We start from the raw sequence: 12,811 nt of genomic DNA on the forward strand, positions 1-12,811 counted from the left end.
ACCTCTGATGTGAACAAAGTAGATGCTCTAATTGAATTTCCGAAAGTAATGTATGGTAACATGAAATGTGCAGAGTTGTGAAAAACTGAGTTTGAATATTAGCCTAGGTGTATGTAAAATTTTTGTCTCAACTGTAGCTCCAGTGTCTCTCTACAACCAATCCCTACATTTTTACCTAGTCCCCTCAGTCCAGCACATTAATCAAGCCACTAAACTGGGGGCATTCTGTCTACCTTCCCAGACATGAGGCGATGCAGTGCCTGGTCTGCTCTGTACTGTCAGTAAATTATGAATATATGTGTGGAGGATGCAATAACTGCAGTGAACAAGGAAACTGTTTATGTGCCATGAGGATAAGAAACTATGGCTTCCGATATCCAAACACTTGTGTAACTGGCTATTCAATGCTATCTCTTATGGTATGCACACAAGGGATTCAGTGTTCCTATGCGGGTTGTAGAGTACTTGGTGAGTGTCAGTCTCCTGGATGACATTCAGTGGGGTTCACCTGACTGAAATTTGTGCAGCCCCCACCTGGGTGACATTTTGTTTGTTTACCAGGTCCCACCACATTTATGTAGCACTTCTTAGTCTCACGGGCTCTGCCAACTTCCTGGTAGCTGCTCCTCAAGATGGGGGTGGTGATCACTTGTCAACCTATCTGTCATGCAACTCTGTCATCCACATTACATTACATTACATTACATTACAGGCATTTAGCAGACGCTCTTATCCAGAGCGACGTACAACAAGTGCATTAGTTCAAGGTGCAGAGGTGCAGAAGAAACATACTAGAGTTAAGTAAAGATCGTAGTGCCAGAAGTGACCACAGATCAGGACTCCAACCCTGTAGAGTAACCTGTTCAGCAAACAAACAAACAAACAATCCTGCCAAGTACAAACTTGCACTGAAATCACGTTTGCCTAATCAGAATCAGACAAAAACAATCCTGCCAAATAAAAACTAACGTGATCGTTTAGCCTAACTAGGTACATTGAGCTAAACTATAGGCTAGGGAGGGGTGGGGAGAGGTGCAGCCTGAAGAGATGAGTCTTTAGTCTGCGTTTGAAGGTAGTCAGATTCTCTGCTGTTCTGACCGTCACAGGGAGGTCATTCCACCAGCGAGGGGGACCATAAGACATTAGGACCGTAGCATTGTACAGTGACTGTCTGATTGAGGTCAAAAGAGATTACAAGTTCTGCATATAACTATGGATCTATGACACCAAAGGATGATTGTCACTGTCCTTTGTCACTTGGGCACTGCTTGTAGCATTCCAGGAAAAGAGACTCCCCTTTTACAGGAGGAGACCATTCTGCCTTCCAGGCCATGCAATATGACTTTTTGGTATAAGGGTCTCAAAATAATTGGCTGATACAGGTATTATTCATGGTAAAGACCCTTAACACTGTACAGTGACTGCCATTGTTTAGTGTCTTAGGTCCAATATTTATCTGTATAACATGCAGCTTTTTTAAACCAAAATACATTTCACAAAATTGTGTTGCTAGCAATGAGCAAAAAACTGCTATGACATCAGAGTTACCATAAACCTGGCATTCATGTTACGTGGAGAAGGAGCAGACAAATACATTTTATACCAGAAAGAACCTTTTGTCATTGTGCTCATCTGCTTCTTCTTCAGATATTGAATTGATTTTGAAATATAAGTGGAAATTACCAAAAGTGGAAGTTATGTCACAAGCTTGATGCCAAACTCATTGTGATTTATTTAATGAAAAATTAGATTTCTTTCTATGAAAATCTTTGCTAAAAAGTGTTATATGGGTGCATCCAATTATCATTGGGGCTTATAAAGTTAAACATTGTGGTAACTGTAATATTAAATTGATAATTTAATGTAGAATTACAATAGATTTTTGTTTTAGTGTCCCATATAATTATAAAGTAAAATGCTTTCACTGGAGACATTAATGTGATTTGATTAATTGTAAATAAATCCTATTCTTAATCACTTAATGCAAACTGAAAGCACAGATGGAGCTGCTATGAATTAATTATGGTCCCAGTCTGGGGGGGCTTGAGTTGGATGATTAATGTATCGCCACATAAATACTGATTTACTGTTCAGAAATGTGTGTTACATAGGGCTTAACATGTATATTTTATTATAATTCACATAAATACTAATTTACAGTCATAAATACTGATTTGCAATTCAGCAAGTGACTTTAAAAAAAATAAAGCTTAAATATCATATTTTTTATTTCCAAACACAATTTGGTGAGGTTATTTTGGTTGATTCTGAGCTTGGTATGTATATGTGAGGTTTGGTGAAACATGCAACTCTCTCTCTCAGAACGTGCATCTTCAATTCTACAAGCAGATAAACAAAGGCAGTCCCCATTGCCCATGTCCCCCAGCTGCAGCTTGATGTCTGCTTTCTTGTAATGAGACTGTGATTCTGTTTACTGGATTTAACGGCTTCAATGAAAAAGGCCTATGGACACCGGCATGTGCAATTTAGTTTATAGTGACAGAAACTCACAAATTCACTTTTGCAGGCTTTGCAAAAGTTTTGAGCTCAGGGAGATTAACCAAAATCTCAGCAATGACTCCAGAGCCAAAATATAAATATTCACAAATGCAATGCTTGTAAATATATAGCAGAATATACAGTATATGTATCTGTGCATCTGGGAATTGTAATATTTTGGCCCATATCTTTTAGAGATTACATGCATTAAGCAGTCAAACACATATTCTCTTAAACTGTCTAAATGCATCATGGCCTTTTGTATCATGGCCTTGTTTATGTGAGCATGGCTTCAAACAACACCGTACAAAAATAATGAAATTGTGAAAAGGGACCATAAAGGGACCAATCATGACAGTGGAGGTGATGGTGGTGGTTGATGGTGGAGGTGGTGGTTGATGGTGGAAGTGACAATGTTCAGGTGGGGTTGATGGTAAAGGGTGGAAGTTACAGTGGAAAGTGGAGTTTAAAATGAAGAGTGGAGTTGATGGAGGTTTCAGTGGAAGGTAGGCAGGGCAGTAGAAGTTGGAGGTGACAGAAGTGGGTTAATGGTGTTGGTTTCACTGAAAGTTGCAGCTGACAATGGAATGTGAAAATGATAGTAGGTGGTAGAGTTGGCAGTATAGATAGTAGCTGCGGGTTTGAGTTTGCTGCAAAATTGCAAAATGGCTTTAGTGAAATAGCTCATTTATGTTTTGAAGTTTCAGTTAGCAGCAGCTGCATTCTTTCCTATACATTTCAGTCTGTGAACTGTGCTACCATTAATTTCAGATGCAGAATCACATTGTGGCTTGTAAATTACAAACTTTTATTCCCCCCAAATAAATGATGTAAGACTGTTTTACTGTTCAGTACCAAAATACTTTGTTTTGCTAAAAGCTGTGTAAACAATAAGCACAGTTTTGTTTGCTAATATATGAATAATTATTATATAATACACAAACTATTCCCGATAATGTTCAAAGAAAATCTTACAGGGTGGATGTCATTGATACAAGTGGTGGGCACTGTAGTGTGTAACATTCATAAAGCTACTAAACTAGATGTTCCTCAGCTCTTTGTCACAATATTATCTTGTGATATTATTTGTTTCTGTGGTGGGTTAAATTGTATGATTAGACTGGTTTCTGTAGGTTAACCTGCACAGAATGGTTTTACCCACCGCAGTTGTGGTAGTGTCTTACCTGTGAATAATGTACCTCCTTGTCTCCCTTTATGTCCCTCTTTACCTCTCCCTCTGCTGTCTGTGACCCACAGTGGCTCCTACCTCTCCATCCTTGCATTCTGAACACTTCAAACCCTGCAAAGACAAAGACCTGGCATACTGCTTGAATGATGGGGAGTGTTTCGTCATCCAGACTATGACGGGCTCAAACAAACACTGCAGGTAAATCCATAGTTTCAGCAGGATCACAAAGATACTGCTGGAAAAATCGACAGATCCAGTGGGATCACACAAACTCTACAGGTAAAACAGGCGTAGTGGGGTCATACAGGCACTGCAGGTAAAACCAGATATCCTGTAGGCTTCTGAACAGTCCAGTTCATAATATCTACATCCCTTCAGTGTATCATGTGCAGGTGCATGCATCCATAGATTCATTTGGGCACAACATTTCAGTTTAGTTTAGCCATTAGCCAAGGGATGATCTGCATGAGAAATACACAACATGGACATCTAGCACAAGATCTCTATTACCATTGCTTTGATCTTTGGGAAATTTTAACACAGGATTATGCTACAAAATGGATTATAGCTTCAAAACTGCTACTGTAATGTACTTACAATCAATAAAGGAGTAAGCTAATTAAATTGGTATATTATGACATCTTTAAAAGTTACAAATGTTGAGAATTATTTCAATTTATAATTACTGTATCACAGGTTCTACTGTATTTCAGAACACTTTATACCATCACTGCCGTGTTACCAAAGATGTATCCTCCAAACAGCAATATTAGTTGCCTTCTTAATGGGCTTGATTGAGGTTAACACCTGGTTGCTTCAGGCATTAAAAAAGGCTGCAATCGTGAAGGCTGCAAACTGTTACCAATCTCATCTAATGGGTCATTTGCATATTTTGCATTATCTGAATCTTGAAACTATCTTGAAACTGCAAAAATTACAAAGGCATTAAGACAAATGCATAAAAATGAGCATTGGTGCAATAACACCCATTAAACCACTGCCAAAGGTAGTTATGCCACATTAGTTGATTCTGAATGTCGCAGTTCTACGGATAATAACAAGAGCTCTGAAGCACTACAAGACTTTGTTAAATCTCCCTTAGTCTTAATCAGACTACTTTAGCAAAAATATTTAGTCACATTGTTCATTAGTCATTGGTTTGTCATTAATATTAGAGTCAAATAAAAAACAGAACAAACTTACATTACTTTTGTCATGTAAAAATAATTATTTAAAAAACTATAATTTAGTCATTAAGTTTTTGAAGTGGAAAATAACAAATTTTTCAAAGAGCTAAACTAATACAGGGAAATGGATTGTTCGGTTTAACTATTAGACCTACACCAAGAAACAAACTAATCTGAAGGGTACCAACACCTTCATACAATCAGATGCAGAGAAGAACTGGGAGGCAAAATAGCAGAAATTTCTTCAGTGGTAGTAATTAATTTTAAAATAAATAAAAACTGTGATAATATGATATAACATATTTGCTTTGTCATGCCTATGAATTTCTATTTAAACAGAAAGTGCAATTTAGATGTTACATTAATTTGATTTTGATCTAGGTTAACCCTGGCTCTGTTGATTTTTCCACTTGAAATGAGAACACTTTTGTTGGCTGCTAAGCACTATCATCAAAACTTAAATCTGTTTCTGTGATTCAATCAACATTTGCCCTTAACTTTGACCAAAAAAGCAAATGCATTTTTTCTTAAGCAATCTCTAAAATGATTTTGCCGGACTGGGTTTTTGAAGATAAGATGTAAACCTTGTGTTTACTTATATATCACAATTAAGGGCAAATATGGACTTCTATCTGTGTTTTTAAATCTGTCATCTGTCCACTGCCTATGTAGTGATCTCTGAAGGCAATTCTAGAAACAGAAAAGGCATCTCAGAAGGACTTGACATGCACTTGGAATGTTGAATTGCATCAGAGAGGGTTTATACGCTGTACACAAGATCAGTGTTTTCAAGATTGTCCTGCAAGTGCCAGTCTGACAGTAACACACATAATGAAAAGCAAATCAATACATTTCCAACAGTCTTTTTATATAGTATCTAGTTAGCCACCAGCTGACCATTTCTTTGGTAAAACCTGATGATCAGGAGTTTGCAGTGACGACACTATCTGTATCTGTATCTACAAACTAAGCCATAACTGTATTTAGGTTTTGTAGGGGTGGGTTTGGGTGATGCTAATGAAATGTTGACTGGGGAGGTGGTTAAGTCTTTGTCCAGTACAGTTAGTTATATATAAATTGATATGAGAATACATTATGTGACCACCGGGAGGCGCTAGGACTCCAGTTACCTGATAGTGTGACTACACCACTCCCAAGTATAGGGTGGGAGACCCTCGAAAGAGTTGTCTTTAAATAACGTCCCCAAGGGTAAGTGTTCAGTTGAATGAACAAGCAGAGGTTTCAAAATAAAGGGTATTTTATTACAGTCATTGGAGAACAATACACAGCATTTATTTGTTAAAAAGAAAGCAAAAAACAACCTCCTATTGGCTATCCCATTCCTCATACAAGACTGTAACCGTGACTGGCCACTAGGGGAGAACACACATGGAGCCTGCCCGAAAGGGAATAAGATCACTGTGAATGGATACACAAGGGCGAAAGCCTTACACACCAAATATTAAAGATCACTGCAGATCCAAGCCATATACACACACAAGTAGTGGAAACACAGCAAATATATGACATCTTAGTCTAAAGCTCCAATGCACTATTACCCCAGTCCTCCAAGGTACAGGTTGGTGCAGAGTATTTGGAGGCCCGTAGAAAAAAGGCAAATACACAGTAAAAACAAGAAAAAAAAGACTTGGCTAACCAGCTCAATAGAAAACCTTGGTAGACACAGGGAAAGGGTTCTGTTAAAAACACACAGCTGGTTAGCAAAATACGTCAGTATCATAATTTCTAAAAACGAAATAGCAGCATAGAAATTAAAACTAAAGAACAGCGGCTGAACAGCAATGTGCAAAGGCGTTAAATATCCTTTTAACAGGAGATCAAGGATTACCCGGGTCGTGGCGGCAAACAGTCTGTCGTGCTTTGCCTTTGTTATCAGTACCCACATAAACTGGAAAGGCCAGGAATTACACCAGATATTCCGTATCACAGTTCTTGAACCACGAGCAGAGGTAACAAACAGGAAGTAATAGTGGAAGTACCCGGGCAATAGTTGTCTCTCGTTATGCCTGTTCTGGTGGCTTATCCAGATGTGAAGGGGTGGCGTCAAAGTAATTAGCCCTGCCAGGAACTTGCGATTGGTCCCACTAGCTACAATTAAAATGTGTGTTATATTGTATAAAACAAATTACCACTGTTTTGTTTTTCAATTTGTGACTTTTTTCCAGTAATCTCATCTTCCATATATCATTGCTCAACATCGAGAAGGAAAAAAATATGTGTATACAATGCATTATTGGTGCATTTCTAACTAGCTGTTTGTGTGTCTGGTGCTAGAGCTAGAGCTAGCAATATAGTAACTCAGACACAAACCTATTACAGATAATGCCAAATTGTTTAGAACATCAAGGTTAACGTAGTTTGTAAAACAGCTTTAGAAAGAAATTATCTGTTATACAGTATATGTCAGTGTTAAATCAAGAGTTTAGTGCTTCGAAATAGCACAGCAATTGTAAAGCCAATGTACATAAGGCTAGAAAACTGCCATTTTTGTCTTGTTCACACAGCTTTATGTTTAAGCTTTATGATTTTCTGTTACAATAATGATACAGATATACAATTTGTGCTTACCCCTGCCAGTGAAACCAGTCACAAGTGATTTAGCAGAAATTTTGAGGTTGTTTGAAAGAGTTTTGTTATATCCAGCGAGGTGAATGTTACATTGGATGCTGCCTTCAAATAAATGTCTACACAAGACACCTTAACAGGATGTATTTTTGATTGCTTCTGCCTTGATATGACTGTTGGGCAAATGCTGTTGTGTCATTCACACAAAGCTATATGAGCACAGAAATTATTTGTATGAAGTTAATGCCATTGCTGTCTACCGCATCTTGTGAAGTCACATAAAATTGACTGCCCCGTCTTGCTGTGTGTGCATTTTTGTTACAATTGCCTTGCAAGCTAATTTTTGCTGCAACCATGCATGTGAAGGATGGGGAATATAGCAAGTAAAGGCAGGCAAAAAAGATCAGAAATCAAAATGAACAGGAAGGTATATTACAGTAAAGATGTTAACCAACAGTTTCATTTCAAATTGGTTGGGATTTTCCCAGGCAGGGTATTCAGGTTTTGTTCCTTCCTAACTTTGTACTTTGTATTGGAAAACAGCTATTTTGTTCAGCCAGGATCAGCAGCTGTGACTTCAGCAGCTCAGTTCAGACTAATGATTTTCCGGTGTAACGTTAGATGACATTGGAAGACTAGCAAGTCACAAGATCCTTGTAACGGTCTTTGCCATCTGCTACAGTTAAACAGTTATGGACTGACCAGTCAACTGTACTTGTATGAAACAAGCCAAAGCATAAAAATGATCAAGCTTTTTATTATGAAAAGCAAGGATTATATGGAAACAAATCACACTTTCCACTGATTAAAAAACACAACTACACAAAGCAACATATTGTAGCATTATCTAAAGAATGCAGTAGGGGCACATTTAGCAATATTTGAGATAAAGGAGATTGAGAACAAACAGAGACCAAATGGAGACATACCTTTCAGGGTGCTGGTATAGGAAAATACTGAATGAAATGAATGTCCTAATGAGATCCTTCTCATTGTGAGTTTGATTATTGGTTATTAACTTTAACCAAAGTTAAAAGCTACAAAACAGTAGTTTTTCCCCCCCCACAATGCAGTACGGTAAGTATACAATTCTAATCAATAAAGGATTCCAATTTTAAGAATTTGAATACTTTATATTTAGAATCAATAAACCTATGAAGTGCTATAAAAGCAGATGTAAGTGATAAATGAACATAGTACTCACATGATCAACTGAATAATTGAAATTATCAAATGACTGAACAAGACAATAAAATATTGTTTTACATGGTTTCACAGCACATGTCAGAGAGAGAGAGACATAGAGAAAGGGAAAGAGAGAGAGAGAGTGTGTGTGTGTGCGTGCATGCATGTGTGTATGTGCGGGATTTCTCACTGGCCAGAGCTCACACTCCATTTCTCTCTATAAAGATTGTTTCTGGACAGATAGTCAGTGTGAGACAGTTGGAGTCTCGCTGTGGTGAGACTTCAAAGAACAGGAATTTTTTATGTCCCCTCCTGATAAATAGCTCCCATATCACTTCCTTCCACAGTCAAATCCAAGGACTTAAATAGTGCTTGCTTTTCACGGCTGGTTGAGTCTGAACCTGAAGAATAAATCTTCATTTCTGCATGTCTTCAGAAGAATTCCTGCCATGCCTCTAAGGTCTGGGGTCACATACAAATCAGGTCATTTTACCTCACAGAAACATGTATCCATGTGAAAAACCCATATCCAAATCTATTGGCTTTTTATGATAACAGACATTCAAATCAATTCTGAAAATTGCAGCATCTGATATGTTAAGGAGACTCTCTGAAATCTCTGCAGACAGGCACTGTTCTACATGTCTCTGAAGGAAGCAGGGAACAGAATACTCTAGTGACAGACATTGTGTCATAGTTCCAGGAATGTTCTAAGAGAGCGTCATGTCATCACAGAAACATTCCACCTTCTGCCTATTTTGGCTATTGTTAGATTTATTATGTTTTAACTTGCATGTTTTGTCTCCCTGAAATCCAAGCCAAGGTGAGTGCTGTTTCCTCCTTACCCGTTGCCATGGTAGCAGCACTTTATGACACTTAGTGGTGAGAAGCCGAGATGCCATCTGTCCATCGCTGACGAGGGGTTATGTAAGAACAGTGTTTGACAGATGGCAATGAACTCAGATCAGATCTAATACTGGGGACTGAAACACCCTCTAACATGTAACATTACAGACCCCTCACCCACTTAAGTAGGCAGTATACTTCGTAAGAAGTAGAACTTTCTGAGCAAAACAAAGCAATGAGAACAACTGAAGAACAAAAAGACGCGGTTTTGTGTGTTTGTACGGTGCAGTGTGCGACAGCCTCCAGGGAGAACTTTTGGAAAACTTCTTTCTTGTTCTCCGACCTCCCCCTCTCAGCTATTGGTCCAAATATCACATGGTTGGTTACGTCACGATTGAGAGTTCAGAGGGCAGACTTCACATGCTAATGTACGGAGAGTCAACGCCAATCTCTCTTCTGTAGAGAAGGGAATTCTGTGAGTTCCCACATGTTTGATGAATGGTTCTACTCGTATCAGCAAGTCATCAAAACGCCTAGCACACATTCGGAAATAAGAGAAAGTGGACCCCCTCGCCTAAACTCCGCATTTGCCGAATGTACAGACAAAACTCTCCATTCTCCGTCCTACTCAGATTTAGAGGGCGAACCATCTCCTTCGCCTTTTTTTCTTCTTTTGCATAGCTAGATAAACTAAAGCCACTTTAAACATTTTAAACTTTTTGTTTTGTGTTGTGATCTCGTGAAGCCTTTCTCTTTATACACCCATGGCGTAGCCGCGAGACGGAGGTCTGGGCGAGATTCCAGCCCCAGTTAATAGCTGCCTCGTAATAATTCACGCCCCAGCGGCGTGGAGTGACTTTAAACGGTGCAGTGTTCTCACTTAGTATACCGACAACAGTGTTCGTGGACATGTTTGCCGGTGGTTCTCAATCCTGAAGTTCTTTCTTCTTATAAGTATACTGCCAGCTTAACACTATAGATTCTTGCAGAGAGATACAGGCACATCCCATGAGATGTGCCTGTCTTTTTCTGCAATAGTCTATAGTGTATTATTATTATTATTATTATTGTACATTCATTTACTGTTTAGTAGTTACAGTGCTGAAAATGTAATTATCACAGGAAATCCTGTATAAGTGCAATACGGCAATACAAGACTACAATGTCCTGTATCTAATCAATATCCTCCCTAAACTTTGACTGTTAAAGAGAAATATTGTCCTTAACAGTCAACAGTGAACTGTTAGTGTTACAGTGAGCATTACACATTTTCTTCAAAAACTCAGTTTGGTGAGTTCGTTTTTTTAATGATTTCTCATTTCGCTAGCCAAACTGTGTTTATGGAGAAAAAGCAGATTTAGTCTAGATATATTCTAGAATAGTCTAGATTTTCAAGTGAAAGTTAAGGGCAAAGGTTGATTGAATCCAGGCCAATGGCTGTTTGTTTCTTTTTATAAGAAGCAATGGGGAAACTCTGTTGAGCTGACTGAGGCATTCTCAAAGCTTCTGCTGTCTAATTCTGGGCATATATTGGTCATTTTCATTATAAACTTTAGTGTAGATGATGTGCCAAAATGCATTTATCAAATTGTAGTACCCATGCAGCAGTATGATATTTCTCTTTGTACCACTAGCTAATGTACCTGCTCACTAAATCAATGTAATATATGAACATAAAATAAAAAATGAGTGAATACCTGAGATAAAATATAATTCATATGAAATATATAATATATGAATTATTACTAAATAGCAACTTACTGTAAATGAAGAATTCAGACATTTTGGTGGTGAAGTTGAGGAAAGAGAGGTAGTGGGGAGTAATGATTAGGCAGATAGAGGTTATATGGAGTTTCAGTTAGTGGCATGGAGTTTGTGCCAAATAGCAGTTGAGGGCAGCAAAGTTTTGTGTAGTAGTAAAAGTGTTTATAAGTACAGTGAGCGCGAACGATCCTTATGGGAAAATGCGAACAATGCAGGTCACTCTAAACAAGGACATCTACTTATGTGAAGTAATGTGAAAACATGTTTATATCTTCATGTCTGCTATGCAAACAATATGACAACAATATTCAGTATCAGTACACAGCACACTTTAGCCCAGCCCACCAATCATACAGATCCAGCCATTTTTAAAAATATATCTTACCATCGAAGGAGACAATGTTATTCATGGGTTACTTTTGGAGAGGAAGCAAACCTGGGGCTAAAAATCTATGTTTCTATGCTGTTATTGAAGCTTGAGATTCAATTATATCCACAGCCAGCCAGCAGGGACTTACCTGAGAGGTTAGATGCCATTACATCAGGTCTGTTACAGTGCAAAGGACACAGCGATAGAGAATAATAAGGCCAATGTTATACTCCGCGTCAAACCCTTCACTCTTCCTCTCTTATCCCGCATCACTCCTTGCCTGGTGCACTCTAGCCATTAACCAGGGATCTACAGTGTAAGTATTTCACTCGCATTTGCCCCTAAAAATAGATATGTTCAAACCGGAAAAATAATTTACGAGCACAGTGTGCGAGTAAAGATTATAACCTACCGTAATCTCCCCCCCCCGCTGCTAATCGTTCAAAAACTACAAGTCCCACATTCCACAAGATGCAATGCACCAATCACAGTGTTTTCTGTGATGACGCAGACGGTGTCAAGTGAGAGAAAGGTGAACAACACTGAAAAAAGGATTGGTACGATAGGCTATAAATTAACGTTGTACGTGCAGACATCGCTAAAAATGAAGCCCATAATTTTTTTTTATTTTGAGCGAAAAACAGATGAGGAGAACGAGGAATCCGGCGAGGGGGATTCGCAAGGTTCAACTAACGAGGCTTCGCAAGGTTTAACTGAGGCGGCTAACGTTAACGTTAACCTGGCGGCTAGTAACGACAGGGCGGCTGAGAACAACGTTATTGAAGCTACCATTGTCATAAAATGTTTCGCGACCGTAAAGAATGCCTTGTTTGTTTACATTTTGAACAGATGTGGCTCCTGTGAAAATCTATCGTGTCCGTCACAGCACTTCCGACACAAGCAATATCGGAAGCGCTATCTTAAAATTTTTTCTTACTGTGAAAAGTGCCTGAAATGCAGCGTGTGTTAACATGGCAACACAATTAGGCTACATTGAGAAAGACTATCTTTGAAAGCGCTATATTCTGTAACTGAATTTAGATGAAACCTACCATGCACAAAAATATAAAAACGCTTGTCAACTGTTTATAATACCATCATAACATGGAGTGTTTCAAACAATAAAACCACCCCCTTAATAAAATAAATTTAAAAAACGGTAGACTAACTTTAAATATAGGCCAA

General features: G+C 38.4%; 1 protein-coding gene across 2 annotated transcripts in view; it reads left to right on the forward strand.

Annotated features, from left to right (window-relative positions):
- Window positions 1-12,811, forward strand: part of LOC118220668 (pro-neuregulin-3, membrane-bound isoform-like) — a 275,492-nt gene that overhangs the window by 154,755 nt on the left and 107,926 nt on the right. For both annotated transcript variants that reach the window (XM_035404723.1, XM_035404722.1), the window contains exon 2: window positions 3,757-3,886. In XM_035404723.1, coding sequence (XP_035260614.1) covers window positions 3,757-3,886 — 130 coding nt within the window. The remainder of the gene's footprint in view (window positions 1-3,756; window positions 3,887-12,811) is intronic.

The sequence above is a fragment of the Anguilla anguilla genome, chromosome 2, assembly GCF_013347855.1.
Source record: "Anguilla anguilla isolate fAngAng1 chromosome 2, fAngAng1.pri, whole genome shotgun sequence".
NCBI lineage: Eukaryota > Metazoa > Chordata > Actinopteri > Anguilliformes > Anguillidae > Anguilla > Anguilla anguilla.